This window comes from Girardinichthys multiradiatus, chromosome 14, assembly GCF_021462225.1.
Source record: "Girardinichthys multiradiatus isolate DD_20200921_A chromosome 14, DD_fGirMul_XY1, whole genome shotgun sequence".
Lineage (NCBI taxonomy): Eukaryota > Metazoa > Chordata > Actinopteri > Cyprinodontiformes > Goodeidae > Girardinichthys > Girardinichthys multiradiatus.
In genome coordinates, this window is record NC_061807.1 from 7,123,353 (window position 1) to 7,147,544 (window position 24,192).

The window sequence follows — 24,192 nt, forward strand, 5'->3', positions numbered from 1 at the left end:
CCAGAAAATTATAAAGTGTGTCTAGGTGCAAACCAGCAGGCACAGGAAGGACGTGGCAGCAAATCAATATGAAATATAAAAACCCAGTTAAATCAGGTCGGGTCCAGTTAGAAGCTAATGTTCTGTTTAACCTTTACCAGCTGAATTACACAGCATTTACTGGATATATTCTATGGAAGCAGATTGTTACCATATTTCAAATGAAAAAGCATTTTCAGAAATGCTTTTTCATTTTAAGAATGTGGCTGCATTATTTGACCCATAAATAAAATTAGTAATCAATCATCCTATTTGCATTTGCATTTTCTTCTTCATGACTGCACATTTTATGCCATAATCAAAAAGAAAACAAAGCAGACATTGCTTTTTCGTTTTCGTGATCTGCCCTCAAAGTACTGCCCAGAACTCGAAAACGAAAAAGCATTCTGAGCTGCGGGCGCAGAAGAGTGACGTCAGCAGCCGCTCTTCCTCAGCTCCCTGCTGACCGAGCTACCCATCTTGTTCGGTAGGGGGCGCTGTGCACGTCTGCAGTGCATTACATTGCAAACGTGCCGAGAAATTGATTGAATTGCAGCAGGACCGAGCTCAGTTTGTAGCAGTGGCAGGAAGAACTGGTAGTTCTGGTGGCAGGAAGAACTGGTAGTTCTGGTGGCAGGAAGAACTGGTAGTTCTGGTGGCAGGAAGAACTGGTAGTTCTGGTGGCAGGAAGAACTGGTAGTTCTGGTGGCAGGAAGAACTGGTAGTTCTGGTGGCAGGAAGAACTGGTAGTTCTGGTGGCAGGAAGAACTGGTAGTTCTGGTGGCAGGAAGAACTGGTAGTTCTGGTGGCAGGAAGAACTGGTAGTTCTGGTGGCAGGAAGAACTGGTAGTTCCGGTGGCAGGAAGAACTGGTAGTTCTGGTGGCAGGAAGAACTGGTAGTTCCGGTGGCAGGAAGAACTGGTAGTTCTGGTGGCAGGAAGAACTGGTAGTTCCGGTGGCAGGAAGAACTGGTAGTTCTGGTGGCAGGAAGAACTGGTAGTTCTGGTGGCAGGAAGAACTGGTAGTTCTGGTGGCAGGAAGAACTGGTAGTTCTGGTGGCAGGAAGAACTGGTAGTTCTGGTGGCAGGAAGAACTGGTAGTTCTGGTGGCAGGAAGAACTGGTAGTTCCGGTGGCAGGAAGAACTGGTAGTTCTGGTGGCAGGAAGAACTGGTAGTTCTGGTGGCAGGAAGAACTGGTAGTTCTGGTGGAAGGAAGAACTGGTAGTTCTGGTGGCATCCTCATGGCCTGAGACATCCAGCGTCTACCGAACAAGATGGGTAGCTCGGTCAGCAGGGAGCTAAGGAAGAGTGGCTGCTGACGTCACTCCGCTGCACCCGCCGTTCAGAATGCTTTTTTGTTTTCGAGTTCTGGGCAGTACTTTGAGGGCAGACCACAAAAACGAAAAAGCAATGTCTGCTTTGTTTTCTTTTTGATTATGGAATAAAATGTGAAGTCATGAAGAAGAAAATGCAAATGCAAATAGGATGATTGATTACTAATTTCATTTATGAGTCAAATAATGCAGCCACATTCTTAAAATGAAAAAGTATTTCTGAAAATAATTTTTCATTTGAAATATGGTAACAATCTGCTTCCATAATATTCAACATGTGCCATTATGTGTAAGAAGTTAAAGGTTAGCTCATGACTTAATATGATAAACAGCAGACATGCAAGTGAAGCTGAGATATTTTCTGTCCCTAAAGCTCCCTGTGAAACAGCTGTACGAGGTGTACTTTCAAGAAAACATAGAAATATGTTTAATCAGAAAGGAAGTCCTAAAAATGTAGCTACAGAAAACACTGAATCCAGCTGCTGGAGCATCAGTTAAAAGTGGGTGAGATCCCCACAGAGGTGGAAGATTTTATTAGTTTAAATAAATATCAATAACTGCTGGATTTCACCTGCAGGGAATAAAGAACACTGAATAAAATGAAAGGACCATCTAGCTGGTGATTGTTAAATCAGACATTATTATAAGATGCTGCATCTCTGCTGCTGGCCAGGTTGAGACCAGGGCCATATATAAACCCAGGATAATGACATTTATTGTTGAACATACTGGGTGGTCATCAACAAGGTGACTCTGATTCATTAAATTAGAGATGCAGCATCAAACTGTGCAATATAATATAAAACAAATCAAATATAATCTCCTTTATTTAGTGAAGCAGCAGTGAATGTAACTGTCATGTATGCAGCCTGGAAACCCAGAAATATATGAATAGATGATGCTTGAGTTTCAAAATGACTGATTTCACTGATACCTGCGGTTCTGATATTCTTCTTTTATTAGTCTTGTGGGTCCATGACTAGAGATCACCACTAAACTGAACAACAGGGGGCAACAGTTTTCAGATTGTGACGTAGAAATGTCCAAGGTGTTTAGATTCAGGTGTTAACAGAAACACAAATGTTCTATATTGAGCCACATTTACCACTAAATACATCTTGCATTCATAAGGACCGTGCACGTCGGTAAGAAAGCTGGTAATATGAACGTTTCTGCAGGTGTAGAAGCAAGCAGGTGTTATCTTGTATTCTCTTCATCCTTCTTTCTTTCCTTCATTCTTTTCTCCTCTCCTCTTTTCCTTTCTGCCACCCTCTCTCTCTTTCATGCTTCTTATTTTTCTTTCCATTTCAGTCTCCATGTTCGTAACAACTGAAATAATCCCAAAGCAGTTTCTAATAAAGTTTCTTTTATAAATATCAAGCAGAGCTTTAAAGCGTTAGCCGTAACGCTCCACTTGTGAAAGTAAATCTGTTGGGCTTTTTCTTGGCACTCAGACAACAGTTCTGAGCTTTACTCTGCCGGACCGGACACGGTTAAAAACAAAAAAGAAATGTCTAAGTCACAAAGATCTGCAGTTTGATGGTGGGGAAGGAGGCTCCTGTCTAAAAGCTCCGTTTTCAAATAAAATGTAACTAACCCTAAACTATTTGTGTCTGATAATAACAGAAAAATAACCAAACTATGATGTCTGTTGGGGGTGGAAGCCCGGTATCCTGCGTGAGAGGCAGCAACAGACCAGTCTGCTATGGAGGACAAACTAACTTTAATAAATGTTTTAGACTGACATCATGGAGCGAAGTGCTGCCATAACATTCCTGACCACCACCAACAGCTGCCTTTGAAGGATTTCCTATGTTCTACACAAATCTGCAGTTATGTTACTGAGATAAATTATTGACTGTGGTGAAACATATTCATCCATGATAAAGCATCTAATCATGGTCTGATCAGCCTCTGCTGAAACATCTCTCCATTTCTAACACTTTCCCTGTTCCAGATCTCAGGTAGAAAGTAGACCAAACCCTGGGTTAGTTCAGTAAAACCCTGATACTGAGCAGGGTTGGTTGATGGAGTGAGCTGCAGGGTAACTTGACTCAGGATAACTGCTACCTGGCTTTCTGAAACCAAAAACTCAAAGTATGTACATACTTACCCCAGAAAGTACTCTGAGTTCTCACTGACAGACCTTAGATATTCTACATGAAAGCAACACCTGTGGACAGGTAAGAAAACGCCCCAGGTCGTATATTATTGAGCTCCATAAACTGGGCTCTTCTTCTAGAACAGCACCAGTGGTACCAGTGGTACCAGTGAGTCTAATGATTTCAACCTGACCGACTGACTGATAGGACAAGTTATTTACCAGTAAAGGAAGTCAGAGTCAAAGTTGAATTAAGTTTTGAGCAACAAAACACCTCAAAAAGATGAATAAGACAAAGACTTTAATATCTGGGAACATATGAGATAGAATATCTGAATAAATTATATTCAATAAATTAGAACATTGTTAAAAAGTTTATTTGAGTAACTCCATCACAAAATGAAACCTAATAAATAGACTAATTTCACACAGACTGATGTTTTCAAGCCTTTATTTCTATTTAATATGATTTTCTGCCTACAGTTACTAAAAACATTCAGATTTAAGCTCAGAATATTACATCAGAGCAATAAAAAACATTTTCATACAGAAATGTGGGATGAATTAAAAGTATGTTTAATACCTGCAGAAAGGATCTTTTTAAAGTTTCTTTTAATCTGACAAACAAGCCTTGTTGGAACACATTTGTTAATTATAAGAGTTTCTTGGAGAGGAGCAGCTGGTGAGCAACATCATCTCAGCTCAGATGGGACCAAGAAAAGTTGCTTCTTTCCTCTTTAGAGAAACGTGTCCAGGAGTCGTCAGCTTCTCCTGTTTGCTGCTCCTGGACCTCCAGTTATGGGTTCTGTGGTGAGAACAGCAGGAAGTTTGGTTCTCCAGATAACTGAGACCAACAACACGCTGATGAAGCTTCTCAGGACAGAAAGTAAATCTATATAAACTCAGCTGAAGACGGGGAGACTTATCTGACTTCCTGCTGTAGCAGCAGCTGTCGCTCAAACTGCTGCTCAGAAATAAGACAGAGACTCTGCTGAGGTTCTCCTCCTTCAGTTCCTCCAGTTCTCCTCAGACTCACAGAGACCTGCTCTCCCTGAGGATCTCATCCAACATGCAGCTCTTCCTCCTGCTCTTCCTCCTGATCCGTGAAGCCGTGGCCTCCTCGGTGCCTGGCTGCCGTGGCGACAGGGATAAGGACCACCGGTCCAGGGAGAACTGCACTGGAGCCGGGTTCACAGACATCCCAGCAGGACTGGAACACAAGACGCAGGTACCATGACCCAGTTCTGGCATTAAGATCTGGACATCTGGAGAAGGAAACATCTTAAAAAACATGTCAGACAGAGATGTTGGTGAGCTAGAACTGGGCCTCTATAAACCATGTTGTTGGCATAACGTTGATTTATGTTCTAATATCTATGGAGGAGCTGCAACCTTTAATGAAATGAAGTTATTTTTAGAATATAGTTTGTTTTAAAGCTTTTAAAGTTTGAACGTTTCTGTGAGTAAAACGTTTGATCTGAGCTGCAGAGTTTTATCTGTAAAAAGACCTCAAACTAACCTTCCTGAGGAGATCTCCATGCTGTCCAAAGTTAAACCATCATGAAACCAACAGGAAGGAGTGTTTCAGCGTTGGGAGGTGATGGCAGATGTTCTGTTTGGGGACGATAACAAGACTGTGCTGCAGAAAACAACCAAAGCTCATGATGTTAATATTTTATAATTATTTTTTCTTTCAGGTTCTGTTGTTTCCATACAACCTGTTCTCCACTCTGTCCTGGACCTCCTTCCAGATCTTTACAGAAATCTATGAGATTGACCTTACGGCCAACAAGGTGTCTGGTTCTGGATGAATATAGTTAAATATTATACCCGAGAGACGTTTTAAGTGATTCATGTCTGGTTCTCCAGGTTCCAGAGGTGAGCCCCGGTTCTGGTCCTATCCTGCCCGGTCTCAGTGTCCTCCGGCTGGGATCGAACCGCCTGACGTTCCTCCATGACGGCTCCTTCACAGCATGTCCTGCTCTGACTGAACTTTACCTGGAGAACAACTCCATCACATCTCTGACTGACCAGACCTTCTCTGGGCTCAGCAAGCTGGAGGTCAGCATGCCAGCATGGCGCCATGATCCGGTCCAGAAACACACAAACAGGAGAGGAACTGAGCTGAGATCATTAAAAACAGCTGATATGGTCCAACTCTTTAAAGCACAGTCAGATCTGTATCTCTGCAGGTGAAACCAAAACCAAATACAGGCAGAAGTTGTGGAGGTAACCTGGACAAGGTTGGATCCACCAAGAAAGCTTCAAAACGTCAGAACTTTTCCTGTTGTTGACTTTAGAACCAATGAAACAGCAGCTCTAAGGGCTGCCAGTGAAAACCTGCATGAACAGGGAGTCAAGTAGGAACATAAACCAGTAAATTAGAGAGACAGTAGATAGATATGAAGACAGAATCTAGTTTGGATCCATGTTTGGGTTCATTGTCCTGCTGGAACAACACTGAGTCCAAACGGTCTCCCTCAGTTAACAGGAAATCAGTTCGTAGATTCAGATCAACTCCAGCCTAAAATGAACTGGAATCTACTGGAACACCAGTGAACCCAGTTTAACATGAACATGGACTGGGAAGGTGCCGACACTGAGAACCTTTCTGGAGGAGCTTCAGACCTGAGAACTTAACTGTCCAGCATGGTGGAGATGGTACCATGCTGTGGGTTTGTTCTGCTACCAGTAGTACTGGTGCATTAAACACAGTGGGTGGTTTAATGAAGGTGGAGGAGGAGGAGGACCACCAAACTCTTCATCTTCACCTCCAGTAAACAGCTGGATGGTTGAAACTGGGATACAGTTGGTTGTTCCAACAGGAAAATGATCCCAAGCTCATCCAAACTGGTTTTGGACTGGGTAGAGTGGGCTGACATTAAGCTTCTAAGTTTTGACCTGGACTCTATGAATTCATGGACTATACCTAAAAGCCTGGTCAGTCTGAAGAAACCAAGTTCAATGATCTGCATCAATTCATATCAGAGGAATGATCAAATATCCAGCAGGAATCATGTCAGAAGCTGGTTGATGGATTCAAGAAGGACAGAGAGAGAAAGTGTGAAGAGATGTGTGAAGGATGATGTGGTGGTGGGAAGCTCAAAGACAATAACTGGAGACTTGAACATGATGAACCTCGTTGAGATGATGGAAAACTAAAACCTGTCTCCATCTTGTAGATTCTAGACCTGACCAGCAACCATATCTCAATACTTCCTGGTCTCATGCTTCACCCTCTGCCAGCCATAGAAACTCTCTACTTGGAGACAAACCAGGTGAGACGTTAAAGGCTGCTGATTCTGACTGTAGGGGGCAGTGGTGGGCACATCTCACTCTGTAGGACCTTTCTCCCTTCCTTCTCAGATCAAGGTGATGCCAGATGGTTGGTTCAGCCAGAAGGAGGAGGTGCCATACCTCTACCTCTCAGAAAACCCCTGGACCTGCTCCTGTTCCCTTGGTTACTTACGCAGATATCTGGAGGACTATGAAGCCAACGTCTACGTCAGAGATGGCCTGATCATCAGCAGCGATGTAGACAGTGTGGTAATGTAGATGTTTCTCCAGCTTTTCTTGAATCTGTTGAGAGCTAGAAGAGAGAGCTCTGGATGACGTTGCTTCTATTGTAGACTTTGGGTCCTTTTTGTGATGAAATTTACTGCATGTTGGCTTCCTGGTGGCCAGTTGGCCAGAGCTCCAACAAACAACAACTAAATAAACGGCAGGAGGCAGGTCTGAACACGAGACAAGCGCAGCTGGTGCAGGAATGTTAGATGGTAGAGATCATCATTCAGAATCATAAATAGAGCCTTTATTTAGCCAGGATGCTCCTACTGAGATCCAGCATCTATTCCTCCAGGGAGACCTGCTCATGGCGCCATCACCAGTTTGTTTTACTGGTGAAACCCACAGACTGTGTCTCAGTCCTGCTGAGAAGATGAAGGAACCCTGAAAATAACTCAACTAGATGATTGACTTGTTTGAACTTCTGTCCCTCCAAGGATCAGGAGAAAAACACTAAATGACACATTTCTAAAAAACTAGAATTCAGAGACAGAACTGAAGATTTACTGATTTTTTTCTGTTATATTTATTTTATGATGAAATTCGTTTTTTTTAAACCCAAATCTGTCCCACGATAGACTAGATGATTTATTTAGGACCTCCTATTTCCAGGTTTGCAGACGTTGACCTTACCACTCAGAGCAAAGAGTCGTGCTGAAATATTCCTTTACCAGAAAGCTCCATGATATATTACTAAATATAATATATAGATATATAATTAGTGAAATTAAAGCCTTCTAAGAAAGAAAGAAGAAGCTGTTTTACATCCTTGTGTCTGTATTAACAGTGGAACCAAACAAGATACATTAAATTATATGAAACTACACATTAGGGTGGATCTAACAATAACTTGATAAATGAATCCATGATGAGGATTTAGTCTCACAAACACCGGGTCGCCCTTTGCACCGCTCTAATGGAGGGCTGGGCCGGCTGAAAATAACCTGAGTGGATGTAAAACGATAGAGAAACCTGTAGAGATCCGAGTCTCTGCCTCCAAACTTTCATATTTCATTTCATAATTAGTTTGTTGCTGTTAGCTGTCAGAGTCTTTATTCCTGATGATAAGAACTGTATATTTCAGGCCCCACAGCTAATGGTGGCAGCCATGTTGGATTTTCCAGACAGTTCTCTCAGAGAACGTAGACATACGTAACTCAGACGTCTGGTCAGGTTGTTTGGTGGTTCTTATTGACACATCTGTAAATGAACAGCTGCTTCATTGTCATGTTTGTCTGCTTCCAGGTCTGTGACTCTCCACAGCGGCACCAGGGGAAACCTGTGATAACCTTAGAAGAGTCTGATCTATGCTCACCTTCAGCAGCAGAACCAGAACCACCTGGAGACGTCTACCAGCCAATGACCAAAGTTTTTCTAGACGAGATGACTTCAGTACCTTCAGTCGACCTTTCAACTCCAGAACCTACGCTACATACAAGTTCTGTTGCTCCAACCGCTCCTTCTACTCCTGAACCCACAACCACTGAACACATGACCTCTGCATTTCCAGAGCTGCCAGCCCAGTTCAGAGTGGTGACACGGTCCTGGTACCAAACCTTCACCAGTCTCCTGGAATGGTCGTATCGTTCCAGGTCTGAGATAAAAACAGAAAGATCATTTGTTGGGTTGTTTGTTCAGACCACACATCCGATTCCTATGACTTCCAGACCTTCAACAACACCGTTCACAACAACTACAAACGTTCCTTCAACCGGAACATCAGCGACGCTCCAGATGATCCCAGCAGCTGCAACAACTGGGACAACGAGCACAACGGGGACTGCACTGGTTTCAAACCAGTCTGTCGGCATCAGGCAGCTTTTTAAAGTGACTTCTGCAGGAGGTGGAGCGGTGTTCTGTGTCTGGCTGTTTGCAGGATGTCTGCTGCTCTGCATGTCTTCAGCAGCGTTGGTCCTGGTGACCGTGGTGAGGCTGATCATCTGGTACAAGAAGGTCTACAAGCCGCTGAGTCTCACAGTAGCAAGGAGGAAGAAAGGCGGGGAAGGTGTAGCTCTGTTGCTGAAGAATAAGAGGGAAGAGAACGCAGTGGCAGGAGATGGAGGGGTGGTGGCGCTGTATCGCTCTTTGCTGTTTGTCAACAGAGAGGGAGGAGACATGGTGGAGGGGGAGGAGAGAAACAAAGGACAGATTATTACTCTGAAGCTGACAGGAGGAGAAGAAACAGGAGACAGAAGAGGGCCGGAGGACGGAGGAGTTCACAGGAAGACCATGTACCGACTGTTTAGCAGAGAGGAAGAGATCGAGGGGTGGAGGGAGGTTGTAGAGGAGTGTCGGGTCTCTGCAGAGGATGGAGGCAGGAAGAGAGAAATCAGGAGGCATGAGGAGCCGACAGGTGGTGCAGGTGGAGTCACTAAAAAACGCTACAGCGTGATTCTACGTGAGGAGAGGGAGGAGGCGGGGGGAGGGGTGGAGGAGCTGGACTGGGTGGTGGGAGGATGGGAGGTGAAAAGAGGAGCAGAGGGGGGTCCAAGGAGCAGCTGGGGGCGGTGGCTAGCTGAAAATGTACCCAGCATGCCGTGGGGGCTCAGTGCACCTTCTGAGGAGGAGGCAGCAGCAGAGTGATGCTGCAAAGATGGAGGCGTTTTACTCGGCTGTTTGGTTTGTTGTTTCTGATTATTTTAAAGGACACCAGGAGTAATAATTCATTACTTTATTTCAGCCATGTTCACATTTACACACCATGATACATATTTATTCTTTGAACTGGTTTATGTTTTACTGTTTTTATTCTCCTGTTAGATTCTTCCATAATTTAACTCCTTATTGAAATGCACAAACCTTTTAACATCCTTCTAACACCATGAATGTTTAATTCAGTTTCCCTCTTAGATTATATCCTCCGTCTCGCTATGCAAACTGTTTCAATATTGTTTTAGGAAGTAAATCATTTCTCACTTTAATATTATTTATGCTGTTTTAAACTGAATAAAAGATTGAAATTTCAAAGCTCCTGTTTTTATTAAAAGTTGGATTCTCTGGTCTTTGTAACTTACTTGATTAAGTATTTTCTTTTACAAGTTCTTATTATATTTGTCAATTTATTTGTATATTTTTTCTATTTCTGTGGTTTTCTTCTTTATGAATTTATAATATAAACTGTTTAGTTTTTACAGGCATGTATTATTTAGTCATTCACGGTCTTCCTGAGTAATTCTGATTTCAATGATCTTTTTCTTTTACTACTGGGCAGTTTTAATCAAATAATCTTTTAAATATCCTCAAGAATGTCTCATTTGCTTTATTCACATAATTTTCCTCATAGAAGATATTACAGTTTTGCTGTAATAGTTCATTTTTGAAGCTATCTAATGTGTTCTAATTATTCAAAGCATAATCTTACTTTCATCCATGTTATCTTTATAGTTACACCTGTAAACTGCATGAACTGGCAGAAACCTAAACCCATTTCTGCTAACCAGTATCTGTAGATCCAAAGCTGGGATGGAGAAAGAAAGTTAAGATGGTTTTCTAGGGTCAAAAAGACAGTGGGAGAACTGGAAGAAGGAGCAGAACAAGGAAGAATATTAACTAGACTAAGATTTGGACATACAGAACTTAATTAAACGCTTTTTAAAATACAAAAGCATAATACGGATAAATGTGACCTGGGGAAACAGAAATGTTTCCATACCTGTGATATGAATTGTGTGCCTCGGTCCGAGATGATTTCTGTTGGGAATCCATGAATTCTGAAGACGTGGCGCAGGAAGATCTTAGCGGCGATGGCAGCAGAGGGCAATTTGGTCAGGGCGATGAGGTGACAGGCTTTAGAGATGTCATCGTTTTGTTGACGGACTTGACCCACATGCAGAAAATCACTCAGGAGGCAGAGAAAACGTTTAACAAGTTTATTTTTGAACAGAAATGGGTTATGGTGTGAGGCCCGGGACTGAGGCACGTCACTGCACAGAGAAGGAAGATCGGGTAAGTATGGAGATGATCTGGGTAATGATAGTAATTGGAATTTAGAGTGCTTCGAGGTGACCGGCTGGGGCTCAATGCAGGTTTTTATTGCGGGAACAGATGGGGCATGCGTTAATGAACACCACTACATCCTGATTGACCGTGGGCCACAAGAGGTATTTACGAATGAAGGCAATGGTGCAACTGGAACCGGGATGACCAGAGAAACGGTAAAAGGACCAGGTGATTGACAGGACATAGAGGCAATTGGGGGACCCTCTTCCAGGATCAGGTTCATTGGCTTAAGCTTGCGAGACACAATCCTTGATTCCCCAAGTGAGGGAAACGATGACACAGTTAAGAGGAACGATGGTTTTGGGTCCTCTTCAGAGGAAAATGGGAAAGTGAATCTGGTTTTGTGTTCTTAGAGCCAGGTCTGTAAGTTAAAGTGAAGTGGAATCTGGAGAAGAACGGTGGCCAGCAGGCAGGACGGGAATTTAGGTGTTTGGTAGATTGGAGGTAGGCCAGATTCTCATGGTCGGTCCAGATAATTATGGGATGAGACGTGGCCTCCAACTTGTGTCGCCACTTTTCTAGGGCCAGTTTTATGGCAAGCAGTTCGCGATCCGGCCAAGGTCCAAGGTCCATGGGTTCAATCTGAGGGGAGAGAACAACAGGTTTTACTTTCATTTTTGGAGATTTCAAGGTTGACTGATAAGTTACAGATTCCGTTTTGGTTTGGTTCCTCTTTTCTTTTGTCTTTCTCTCAGGCAATTATCAATACAGATGAACAGGTTCACCAAATAAGATCCTCTGAATCCTTTAGCTGAATTCATATAAATTTTATCAATGTCTTCTAGCAGATTATTTTTAAGTTTCCCATGGCCCCCAATACTTGATTGCTCCTTAAGTCCTTTTAGTTGAAGACTTCTTAATGTATGATCAGTTAATGGAGCATGAGAATGAGACATATCTGTGACATATTGTGTTCCCTGTGTTGACATTAACCAAAGACATATTTATGACTGGGAGCTCCTGCTAGAACCTGTCCAGGTATTTTGTAAAACATCAGGGTTCGTATATCTCCACACATCTGTGAGGAGATATTTTGTACTCAAGAATACAGTAGGTTTGAAACTTGATGATGTTGATGTAAATCTTGGAGGCTGTCGATCCAAAATATGGTCTGAAACATCATTAAAATCCGCACCTATGATGATAATAGATTCACTATATTTTGCTTTCAAAACATCAAGTTTTAGGGAGAGATTGTAAAAAACGTTTTTTGTCTGAGTCGTGTTATTTGGCCCATAAACATTAACGATAGTAAATTGTACATTTTCCAACCTCACAACTAGTATTACCCAGCATCCTTCATTTGACACTACAGGCTCCAGAATATCTCCGTCTAATCTGTTTAGCAACATTGCATTGCCAGCAGACTGAATAGACCTATGGGAAAAAATATCTTATCTCCCCATTGTGACGTCCACAAACGTTTATCATCTTTGGACGAATGAGTATAAATTTAGTGCCTTAAAACTAAAACTTACCATATTGAACCATTTGCTAATGCCTAGAAAACAACTTCACAAATATAAAAAAAGTATTACTTGCAAATCTGTATCCTCAACCATAAGTACCATGCCTTTAGATTGCATTATAAACCTTGTCCATGTATTAACTTTAAACACAGTCCCTGTCATCCATCGTTGCATAGAAGGAACCCTACATCCTAATAAGTCTCTTTTTCCTTTCAGCGTAGGCGTGACGGCCCCTGAAACCAGCTCGTTTTCCTTGTTTCCTGGCCGGGTCCACCAGTGGCCATCACCGACTCCTTTCCATCCAGTCAGCCTGTGTCAGATCTTCTTTAAGCAGCAACTTCTGTATCACTGTATCACAGAGAAGTGATTTAAAGACACGAGTGTTAAAGACTGCAGCTTCTTTTCTTTTTATGTTTGCTAAAAGCAGGAATCTATTTACAGATGAAGTTAAATACAGAGCATGATGTGAGACCAGTGGTTCTTTTTACACTGAGTCCCTCTTTAAAAGGAACGGCATTCAGTTTAAATCTTTATTAATCAATACAGTTTTCTAATGCACTCCATCTCTTAGTTGCAGTGAGGATGAAACAAACCTGCTAAACTGGTTCTGATGGAGTTCAGTGAATCATGAATGAATGATTTCTGCAGCTCCTCACAGATTAATCAGACCAACATCAGTAATGAAGAGGAGGAGTATGTCCAGATGTCAGGCTGAGTATTCTAGTTACTGTCAGTCAGTTAGGCTCAGATTCAGCATTAATCCTCTACTAAAACTGTAATATTGAGACTGTTAATGAGAATCCTCCTCCTCCCAGTTAACACGGGTTCTACTGACTGAAAAAAACAAGTTGGTCTAATCATGTAAAAATGTAAAAGCTGTCAGCTACCTGGAACCAAACAGGTGTGTCCTCTACCTTCACGTTTCACTGACCTAAACAGGTTTGAGTTAACTGAACAATCTGCTCTGCTCTCTGAGATCAGTAGATCTGGTGCTTCTGTGAAGGTGGTGGTACAGTTCCCTGGCAGAGAAATGAAGTGTGAGGACCTGCTTGTTGCTCTCTGACAGGAAGATAAAGATGTTGGTGGTGTTTGGGATCCTCCTGCACGGTAAGATCAGCGTCTTGGAGCCTCTGTAAGATTATTCTGTGATCGACTGGATCAGGTGCAGCACTGAGATCTAACAGGATCCATTATCTGAGACCAGGAGCAGATCATTAGTGACTTTCAGCAGAGCTGTTTCAGTGCTATGATGAGCTCTGAAACCTGACTGAACCTCTTCAAACCGATCGCTACTCTTCATGTTCTGTTTCCTGTGTTTGTAGGTGAGGGACGTAACAATGAATAATGTCTGAGAAAGAAGAACCAGGACAGCTGGAGAAATTTAGATAAAGTCATAATTCATGATCACATTTAACAAACCAACCTCCTTATAGATAAAGTAACAGTTGACCTCCTGGCTAACAGTACGCCACAACCCTGTCGCTAACAGGATGTGTGTATAAAATCAGATAATTTTGACCAGGACTTGCACAAGTTCAGGAAATGGACCGCTAACATCTGTGCAGAAACCAAACATCCTGGACAAACTGTTCAGACTTACACAGAGATGTGAAAGAGTGTTTGCTTCCTTCCTGGTTTCCTAATTTTTGATTGTTTGTCACATTTAAATGTTTCAGATCAAATAAATTTACAGATTAGAAAAAGAAAATACAATTGAACACAAAATGCAGTGAAAGAATAATCAAAACTGCATCAAAGGTTTGTGATTCCTGGCAATGAGTTTTTTACAGCCCTGTGGAGGAATATTGGCCCACTCTGCTTTGCAGAATTGTTGTAATTCAGCCACATTGGAGGGTTTTCTGGCTGGAATCGCCTGAGTCATGCCACGGCATCTAATTGGATTCAGGTCTTGACTTTGACTAGGCCACTCTAAAGTCTTCACTTTGTTTGTTTTAAGCCATTCAGAGGTGGACTTGCAGGTTTGATGTCTGCAGAACCCAAGTTTTCTTTAGCTTGAGATCACAAAGCGGTGGTCAGACATCCTCCTTCAGGAGTGCAGCTAAAGAACTTGATTTACAGGTCCTTCTCAAAATATTAGCATATTGTGATAAAGTTCATTATTTTCCATAATGTAATGATGAAAATTTAACATTCATATATTTTAGATTCATTGCACACTAACTGAAATATTTCAGGTCTTTTATTGTCTTAATACGGATGATTTTGGCATACAGCTCATGAAAACCCAAAATTCCTATCTCACAAAATTAGCATATTTCATCCGACCAATAAAAGAAAAGTGTTTTTAATACAAAAAACATCAACCTTCAAATAATCATGTACAGTTATGCACTCAATACTTGGTCGGGAATCCTTTGGCAGAAATGACTGCTTCAATGCGGCGTGGCATGGAGGCAATCAGCCTGTGGCACTGCTGAGGTCTTATGGAGGCCCAGGATGCTTCGATAGCGGCCTTTAGCTCATCCAGAGTGTTGGGTCTTGAGTCTCTCAACGTTCTCTTCACAATATCCCACAGATTCTCTATGGGGTTCAGGTCAGGAGAGTTGGCAGGCCAATTGAGCACAGTGATACCATGGTCAGTAAACCATTTACCAGTGGTTTTGGCACTGTGAGCAGGTGCCAGGTCGTGCTGAAAAATGAAATCTTCATCTCCATAAAGCTTTTCAGCAGATGGAAGCATGAAGTGCTCCAAAATCTCCTGATAGCTAGCTGCATTGACCCTGCCCTTGATAAAACACAGTGTACCAACACCAGCAGCTGACACGGCACCCCAGACCATCACTGACTGTGGGTACTTGACACTGGACTTCTGGCATTTTGGCATTTCCTTCTCCCCAGTCTTCCTCCAGACTCTGGCACCTTGATTTCCGAATGACATGCAGAATTTGTTTTCATCCGAAAAAAGTACTTTGGACCACTGAGCAACAGTCCAGTGCTGCTTCTCTGTAGCCCAGGTCAGGCGCTTCTGCCGCTGTTTCTGGTTCAAAAGTAGCTTGACCTGGGGAATGCGGCACCTGTAGCCCATTTCCTGCACACGCCTGTGCACGGTGGCTCTGGATGTTTCTACTCCAGACTCAGTCCACTGCTTCCGCAGGTCCCCCAAGGTCTGGAATCGGCCCTTCTCCACAATCTTCCTCAGGGTCTGGTCACCTCTTCTCGTTGTGCAGCGTTTTCTGCCACACTTTTTCCTTCCCACAGACTTCCCACTGAGGTGCCTTGATACAGCACTCTGGGAACAGCCTATTGGTTCAGAAATTTCTTTCTGTGTCTTACCCTCTTGCTTGAGGGTGTCAATAGTGGCCTTCTGGACAGCAGTCAGGTCGGCAGTCTTACCCATGATTGGGGTTTTGAGTGATGAACCAGGCTGGGAGTTTTAAAGGCCTCAGGAATCTTTTGCAGGTGTTTAGAGTTAACTCGTTGATTCAGATGATTAGGTTCATAGCTCGTTTAGAGACCCTTTTAATGATATGCTAATTTTGTGAGATATGAATTTTGGGTTTTCATGAGCTGTATGCCAAAATCATCCGTATTAAGACAATAAAAGACCTGAAATATTTCAGTTAGTGTGCAATGAATCTAAAATATATGAATGTTAAATTTTCATCATTACATTATGGAAAATAATGAACTTTATCACAATATGCTAATATTTTGAGAAGGACCTGTACAACCATGGAAGAAATCATTGTTGCCATGAGAAGCTTGCAGAGTAATCAATCTCCTGGTTGAATTTTTAAAAACATTTCAGGATAAATTGTCCCCATTGCTACATATGTTATAAAAGGAATCATTGCATCCTTTTTGTCCCACTGTCTCCCACTTTTCCTACAAAAACCTTTTTACTAAATAATTCATCAAACTATTTCTGACTTCCTATGGAATGGAAAGTCCCCCAGGATCCCCAAATCCACACTTCAGAGATGCAAATTCAGCATCAGATTGTCACTTCTTAATTTCCAGTTTATTATTGGGCCGCATTCATTTCATTTCATTCAGCACCTACGTTGTCTCCTTTATTGAGGAATCATCTGTTTCAACCTGCGCTTACTGATCATCTCCCTTTCTCATCTTTTTATGTACCTTTAGATTAGACACTGTGCCAAAGTTTTATTCACATTTTCCCTCCACACCACCAACCTGCAGTGGGAGGAGTTTTGAACCATGACCCTCTTCAAAAGTCATTCATCTCTAAGGTTTATAATGAAATTTTGTCTTTTTATTCCTTACCAGCTACCAAAGTCATAGCTGCTTGGGAATGTGAACTGGGGAGCGACTGGTGGGACAATGCTCTCCAAAAATGATGCACACCAGTTCAGTCTGTGCTCAGCCTTCACTTCTGCAGTTTACAGTTTTGTTCAGAATTCATTTTTCTAAAGCTAAACTGTCACAAACCTATTCTGGTGTCACTGACAATTGTGACAAATATCATGCTTCATCCTACAACTTTACCCATGTTTTCCTGTTGCTCGCTGCTCATTCGCTTTTGGCAGAATTATTTTGATACCATGTCCATCATTCTGTATTTATTCCTGTTATGTTGGTCTTATAATTACATGTGTTTTCTCTGTGTGCTGTTAGTGTCCCTTCATAGCCAAGCTGCAGTCCTGGAGGTGTATGAGGGGGCGGAGTCTGTCCTGCTGCCCTGCTTTTATGGAGGAATAATTCCTGAAGAAGATCCATCAGTTGTATGGACTCGTAATGATGGCAACCTCAACGTTTTCCTCCTGCGACAAGGAGGAGATGACCCCAGAGGACAAAACCAGATCTACAGAGGAAGGACATCAATGAGTCCTGATGCTCTGGAAACTGGTGACTACAGCCTCACTTTTAGAAACCCTCAACTGTCTGACAGTGGAAACTACATCTGCAGCATCAGTGATGGAATAAAGGAGTTAAAACTGACCGAGGTTCAGCTGAATGTCAAAGGTCAGCTAATATTTCACACATGTTAACATGTTGATGTCCAAATTATTTAAAGGCTGCTGGTGAGCCAAGAAGCTGGCACCTCCGGGTGGCATAAATACCAGATATCCTTTCATTACAGAGCAGACGAACCCCATTATGAGCACATCACTTACAGACATTAACATGTTGTCTCAATGACAAGACAAATGAGTTGTGATATTTATTTTGCTCTGGGACAATATTTTAGTTTTACATGAACTGAACTGTGTTGAAGCAAAGATACCCAACCATTAAATTGTTCATTTCAGCTTCTATCACAGCAGTTGGCTTTAATAGAAACACTGTTTTATAGAAATAAGGAACATATTCAGATATGAGGTAAATGTGTCCAGGTTTAGCTTGTTTACCACATTTCTACAGGGCTGCTGTCAAGGCTCACTGAGATTTTCTCAGACTTCCTGTCTTTGATGGGTTGTCGATTCGAACCCCTGCTGTGTCTGTCCCAGTCGTTGTGTCCTTGGGCAAGACACTTCACCCACCTTGCCTGCTGTGGGGAGTGGGGGCCTAGTGGGTAGAGAGCAGAGTGTTTGTCTCACGGAGAGGCCACAAGCACCCTGGTTTGAATCCCACAGCCTGCCACTCTGGCTCCCTGAGCATGACCCTTAGCCCCAGAATGCTCCCCAGCCACCGCACAGTGCCGCCCACTGCTCCCTAAGGGACGGATTAAATGCAGAGGACAATTTGTTTGGAATGTACAACTGCAATGACAAATAAAAATGATAAAAAAATATTTAAAAAATCTATGAAGTCGGAACTCTTGAATGTAAAAGGTTCTGGTTCTAGATTCTGAAGAATACCTGTTGCTGCTTCTTTCTGGATCATTGTAACGGTTTGTCTTCTCAGATGTTCAAGTGGAGGTGGAGGTGAATAAAGAAGCAGAGTTTGTCGTCCTGCCCTGCAAAACATCTGCTAATTTGCCAAAGGACACCACAGTGGAGTGGACCCGATCAGAACCAGAATTTATGTTTGTTCATATGTATCCAAACACAAGCAAGCGGCACACAGAACAGGATGACCTTTATCGTGGCCGTACTAGAATGAATGAAGAGCTGCTGAGAACTGGAGACCTCAGCCTGACCCTGAGGTTCCCCTCAGACGGAGACATTGGACGGTACATCTGCACCGTCTACAGAGACAAGGACATCCTGAGACAGAGAGTGGTTCTGCAGCAAGTTTACCCAAAACCTCCGGATTCAGGTAAAAAGTCAGATCTGCAGGGAAAGGTCAGAGTTCACAGCTTTAGACCAGAGGTGGCCAACCAGTTCAGCATCAAGAGCTAGAATAAGATTCAGCAGCCGCTCAACAAAATATCTACAGATTTTTAATAACTCAAATCTCTTATAACACAAACCTCAACATTTTCTTGTCAGAGTTTCCTGCTTCCTATCTGATTACTTTAAAATAAAAACTGCTGAAGTCACAAATGTCCTCAGGATCTCTAGATCCAGGTCAAAGGTCAGAATATCAGTAGTCTTTTTCTCTTCACAGAAGGTCTACCAACCTGGGCCACAGTTCTCCTGGTACTGGTGGTTCTCCTGATTCTTATGGTGTTTACAGGTGTTTTGTATTATTTCCGGCACTATTTCATGTCAGGTAAGTTTGTATTTAGATGCTTTAGTGAATATCGTGTGTGAAGAACGTATAGTTCTGTAGCTTAGCAGGTCAGAGGGAGGGTATACTTGGGTTCTGGTAGTCCTCCTACCTGGAGGGGTGTATAGTAAACGGTGGAGAGGTGGCAGGCAGGTGTGTCTCAATTGTTTGCTGGAGGAGAATCACTGTTACCTCTTATTTTTATTCTACTCAGACAGAATTTAAAGAGTTTTACCCAAACATTGGGTAAAAAATATGACCTGGGTTTAGAAACAAAACCAGGAGTCTCATCAGACCTGATGAAACGTCTGTGAACCTCTTGCACTCGATTAAGAAAGAAACTGGTAAAATGATGCTGTATAAAAGGCCTAGTAATAAACTCGGAGACTTTTGTTAATAACATTAGTTCACAATGGAGAATACGTTTATTCACTGGAGATAATTTTAGCCCTTGACCTGCTATATAACAGTTATTGGTAGCTTTGTTCATCTAAAGTTATTATAGAAGTGATGAAAATTCCTTCACAATAATGGAACGACTGTGTACCATTTATAACCTGTGTTTGATGGCAGCTGTTGGTACCGTCGGTGGAACCAGATATAAGGGTTAGGGGTCACTTACCTTTAACATAGAGACAGGTTGGTTTGGAGACTAAAAGAAATCATCGTTTTAAACCAGTTTTTGTTTATTTACTGAGGTTATCTTTGTCTGACTTTAACATCATATTGATGATCTGTGAGCTGTGAGAAAAGTCATAGAAATCTGATTTACTGCACTGGACTTGACCCAGAACCAGTCCAGGAAAATGTTTAGGAGTTTAAAATAATCTGGTGTAGAAACTAACTTACCAGCAGTTGAGCTGAAGTCATGTGATCATCAGACCTCCTGCTGCTGTCTGTCCAACTCATCTTGTCCTTTGTTGTCCTCTCAGTCCAACAGGTGGAGGTGGATTCAGGGGTGGAGTCGGTCCTGCTGCCCTGCAGAACCATAGTTCACCTGCCTGGAGATGCTAGAGTGGAGTGGAGGGACAGAAACAGAGATAAGGTCCATGTGTATAAGAACGGTTCTGATCATCCTGAAGAACAGAACCAGTTCTACAGAACCAGAACCAAGATGAATGAAGACCTGCTGAGAACTGGAGACCTCAGTCTGACTCTGAAACATCCCACAGATGGAGACAGTAACATCTACACCTGCATCGTCTCCAGCAGGAAGGGAAACATCCTGATGAAGAAACAAGTTCATCTCCAGGTCAAAGGTCAGTGGTTTAAAATCTGATGTTGTTGTATTTTTCCAATCAGCTGATTAGTTGTGATCAATAGTGATCAGAGGCTCATTAGAAGGTGGAAGAGTCAAAGTAAATGTGATGTAATGAGTGCAGCATGTTTCCATAGCAACACATTAGAATGATGAAGATGAGGAACCAGTGCAGGAGGCAGAGGTCCAGTTTCCAGCTCCAGGTTTTCATGACAAACACTAATCTGATCAATGGAAGTTTCGGTGGGACTGAATGATTTCTGCCACAAACACTTTTCTATTTTGACTTTGCAAAAACATTTTATTATTATTTCCATTTCCATAAAATACATTGTGAAAAAAATCTGTTCATCATCAATAGTACAAAGAATATTCTTATAACGCCAGATGTTTTAAAAACAGTCTAAATCACCCAAGAACTTCTAACATTTAAAGTCTAGCCTCAGTCTGCACCTGGCAGCCTCACCTGGAGGCTGCATCCTGACCTTTGTTGTCTAATCTAGTTCTTCAGGTCACATTAAGGGTAAATGGTTGTTAGGTATTATTTAGTCAACTCAGAGGTAAGAACGATACAGTCAGAGTTACTTGTGACAAGGGTAGCCCACTTTGCAGTGAAACTACAAAGTTTTGACACCCTATCTCTTTATTTATATACACAGTTCAACAGACAGTTCAGACAGGGTGTGTGTGTGTGAGACGGAAAGGAGGCTGGTTCACACAGAGATAACAATGATCTCACACACACAGGGAGGAAGGCATAGTGCAGGTGCCTTCCAACCCAAGGTTTTTACATGAGTGATAACAAGTTTTTGCACCCATCCAACAGTCCCTCCTTTTATCACAAGTAAAAACATTTAATATAAAAACGAGTAAGAAAAATACTTTGTATGAGCGAAAACCCACGGACGGTAAACAGATTATATTTTGTGGGAAATACTCATACGGCCCCGCCGCCCTCGGCAACCATTAAAAGTTAAATGTTGATTAATACTTGAAATCATAAAAATAAAATGATACTTGAAATCATAAAAATAAAATAATGATACTTGAAATCATAAAAATAAAAGAATGATAAATCATAAAAATAAAAGAATGATACTTGAAATCATAAAAATAAAAGAATAATACTTGAAATCATAAAAATAAAAGAATAATACTTGAAATCATAAAAATAAAAGAATAATACTTGAAATCATAAAAATAAAAGAATAATACTTGAAATCATAAAAATAAAAGAATAATACTTGAAATCATAAAAATAAAAGAATAATACTTGAAATCATAAAAATAAAAGAATAATACTTGAAATCATAAAAATAAAAGAATAATACTTGAAATCATAAAAATAAAAGAATAATACTTGAAATCATAAAAATAAAAGAATAATACTTGAAATCATAAAAATAAAAGAATAATACTTGAAATCATAAAAATAAAAGAATAATACTTGAAATCATAAAAATAAAAGAATTAAAAAATCTGCCCTGTTTATGTCATCATTGTACTTTTTCTCATTTCACTTAAGCAACAACTTCTTTCAATTTTCTGCTGTAAGGTCATTTTATGAAATACAATGTATGAGTACACTCAGGCTTTTGATGTGATTTATTTACAACATGTCATCATAATCGTCCCCTTCATTTTCGTGCATTTCTACCTGGTTCAGTGTTGCATATCCCACCATGAACAATACCAGAAATTCTGTAGGAATGGATGTGCGTCATGTTCTTCCGTCAGTGTTCTGAGATGGGTCCCGTCTGATGTCCATCTCTTCTGGTTCGGTATCACCTCCTGTGGATCCTGCTTTAGATAGAGAAAGAGTCCTGCTACCAGAATTAAGCTCAGGCTTATCAGTCCTGTCCACATGTTACAGAGAGCCATTTTATAATTGGGCGCAGATCAGCTGTTTTCTTCACCGGTTTGAGACGCTGGGCCATCTTTGAACCCGGACTTCCTCTGCTACCCCGTCGGTTGATCTGGCTCCTGTAATGGCAAAACTGGCTTACAGTGGCTTTTATGGATCCAGGAAGGCCTCTCTGCTATTTTCAGAGCTGTGGGCGTTGTCAAGATTACTTGAAACGGCCCTTTCCACCGAGGAGTGCTCCAATCCTTCCGGTGGAGTGTCTTAATCAGGACCAGGTCTCCAGGCCTCAGGTCGTTCTGTGGGATAGGAGCAGAGATTATCGGCAGACCACTGGACATTTGTTCTTCTTTTGTCTGCAACATTTTATTCATCCACTCAGCTAATGAAGGTTCCTGTTGTGCTTTCTCTATTTCATTCATGTCAGAGGGCAGAGAAAACGGTCTGCCATGTACTATTTCTTTGAGAATACAAATTTATATCAGCAACTTGGTGTCACGTGATCTCAGACTCAGAATATAGTGGGTGGAGTTATACAATGATGTACAGTAGGTGGCAAATGGAGTAAGACCAGTTTGATTTGGAGTTATTCTCATCCATAATTAACCAGGGATAGGCATTCGGGCCATGGCCTCCCTGTTTCTTCCATTGTTTTCCTTAATCTTTAACTGAAACCCTAATGCATTAGAACTTAGTTCTATTAATTTATTTACAAAATGAGTTCCATTATCTGACCTTATAATCTGTGGGATACCATATGTGGGGAAGAAATGTGTCACTAGGTTCATCTATTACAACTAGGCAATATTTCTTCCCCCGTGTTTGCAACAAATTATGCATGATCTGCAAAAATGATTTGCATAGTCAGAAATATTTATAGTGTAGCATTAATGCTTTACCAGATGTGACATATTCCCCCCTTGACACGTGGGTCTTCCCAATGTGTCACTGTAGCCGCTGTGTTGTATAACTTTTTTGGGAGGATTGGTTTATCTTCTATCTGATAGATGTCATCTTTTCTCTGTGCTCCTCTCTTTAGCCAGGCCTTTATTTCTGTCTTGGGTGCTGACTGTTGGGCGTCTTTCAGCACGTCTGTGTCTATAAATAGCAGATCTGACATTTTCTCTTTAATAGGTTGAAATGAGTTAGTTCTGTCCCTGATGATGTTTTAAAACCTCTATTTTGCCAAATCTTAGCATGGTGATGTACTGATCCGAAAACGTATTGGCTGTCTGTGTATATAGTAAGTATTTGTCCCTCATGTAATTCACATGCTCTTACTACAGCATATAATTCTGCTGTTTGGGCTGAGCATGTATTGGGTAGAGATTTAGCTTCTATTATCCTATCGATGGTTGTTACTGCATAACCAACTCTATTCTTTCCATATTCATCTTTAGATGCTGAGCCATCTACAAACACAACACATGAATCTGGTATAAGGGTTTGAGAAATGTCTTGTCTGGGTTTGGTGTCTTCTTCAACTTTTGCTTTATAAGAATGTGGTTTTCCATCTTCTGCAGTAGGTATTAGAGTACTTGGATTTAAAGGGCACATCTTTTTAGAGTTATGTTTGACTGTGATAATAATAGTGATGTCAGTGTGATATGTCTTGCATGTAGCGTCAGGTGCTTCTCTTAATATTCCTGACTTCAACATATCTTGTATTACTGGCTTAGTATCTTCTTCAGCTTCTGGCTTTAAGGGGTATTGACGGACTAATGGCCTTTTTTCAGATATTAGTTTAACCTTGTATGGTGGGAACCCCTTTATAAGTCCTACATCAGTTGATGATTGGGACCACAGTTCAGGTGGGACAGCAGCTAGGGCAGGATGCATGTTGCTCTCTTTGCTCTCAGCTAAGCCCTGTATTTGTCCCTCTGCCTCATCTAAATGTGTCCTTGGATGGACTTTGACTATCCACGCCAGAATGAGCTTCCAGATTCCTGTATTAGGATCTACCTTTGACAGTGTCAGTGCTGTTCCTGCAGAGGTTTAAAGCCTCTGTTTTT

The 24,192-nt window shown here is 41.6% G+C and overlaps 2 protein-coding genes across 2 annotated transcripts; both read left to right on the top strand.

Moving 5' to 3' along the window:
- The first annotated feature begins 3,893 nt into the window (after positions 1 to 3,893).
- LOC124880563 (platelet glycoprotein Ib alpha chain-like) lies at positions 3,894 to 9,984 on the top strand. Its single transcript, XM_047385804.1, has 6 exons — positions 3,894 to 4,681; positions 5,151 to 5,246; positions 5,323 to 5,514; positions 6,636 to 6,731; positions 6,820 to 6,999; positions 8,263 to 9,984. Exons 1-6 carry the CDS (start codon positions 4,523 to 4,525, stop codon positions 9,598 to 9,600), a joined length of 2,061 nt encoding a protein of 686 aa, XP_047241760.1. The 5' UTR covers positions 3,894 to 4,522; the 3' UTR covers positions 9,601 to 9,984.
- A 3,500-nt stretch (positions 9,985 to 13,484) lies between these two features.
- LOC124880596 (butyrophilin subfamily 1 member A1-like) lies at positions 13,485 to 19,105 on the top strand. The gene is made up of 4 exons (XM_047385866.1): positions 13,485 to 13,592; positions 17,085 to 17,432; positions 18,315 to 18,668; positions 18,960 to 19,105. Exons 1-4 carry the CDS (start codon positions 13,562 to 13,564, stop codon positions 19,103 to 19,105), a joined length of 879 nt encoding a protein of 292 aa, XP_047241822.1. The 5' UTR covers positions 13,485 to 13,561.
- The last annotated feature ends 5,087 nt before the right edge of the window (positions 19,106 to 24,192 follow it).

Bases quoted from the DNA above. Each gene is read 5' to 3' on its own strand.
- LOC124880563 (XM_047385804.1), top strand. From the start codon at position 4,523: ATGCAGCTCTTCCTCCTGCTCTTCCTCCTGATCCGTGAAGCCGTGGCC. The intron at 4,682-5,150 runs GTACCATGACCC...TTTTTCTTTCAG, and splicing joins GACTGGAACACAAGACGCAG to GTTCTGTTGTTTCCATACAA. The intron at 5,247-5,322 runs GTGTCTGGTTCT...CTGGTTCTCCAG, and splicing joins TTGACCTTACGGCCAACAAG to GTTCCAGAGGTGAGCCCCGG.
- LOC124880596 (XM_047385866.1), top strand. From the start codon at position 13,562: ATGTTGGTGGTGTTTGGGATCCTCCTGCACG. The intron at 13,593-17,084 runs GTAAGATCAGCG...GTGTGCTGTTAG, and splicing joins GTTTGGGATCCTCCTGCACG to TGTCCCTTCATAGCCAAGCT. The intron at 18,669-18,959 runs GTAAAAAGTCAG...TTCTCTTCACAG, and splicing joins CCCAAAACCTCCGGATTCAG to AAGGTCTACCAACCTGGGCC.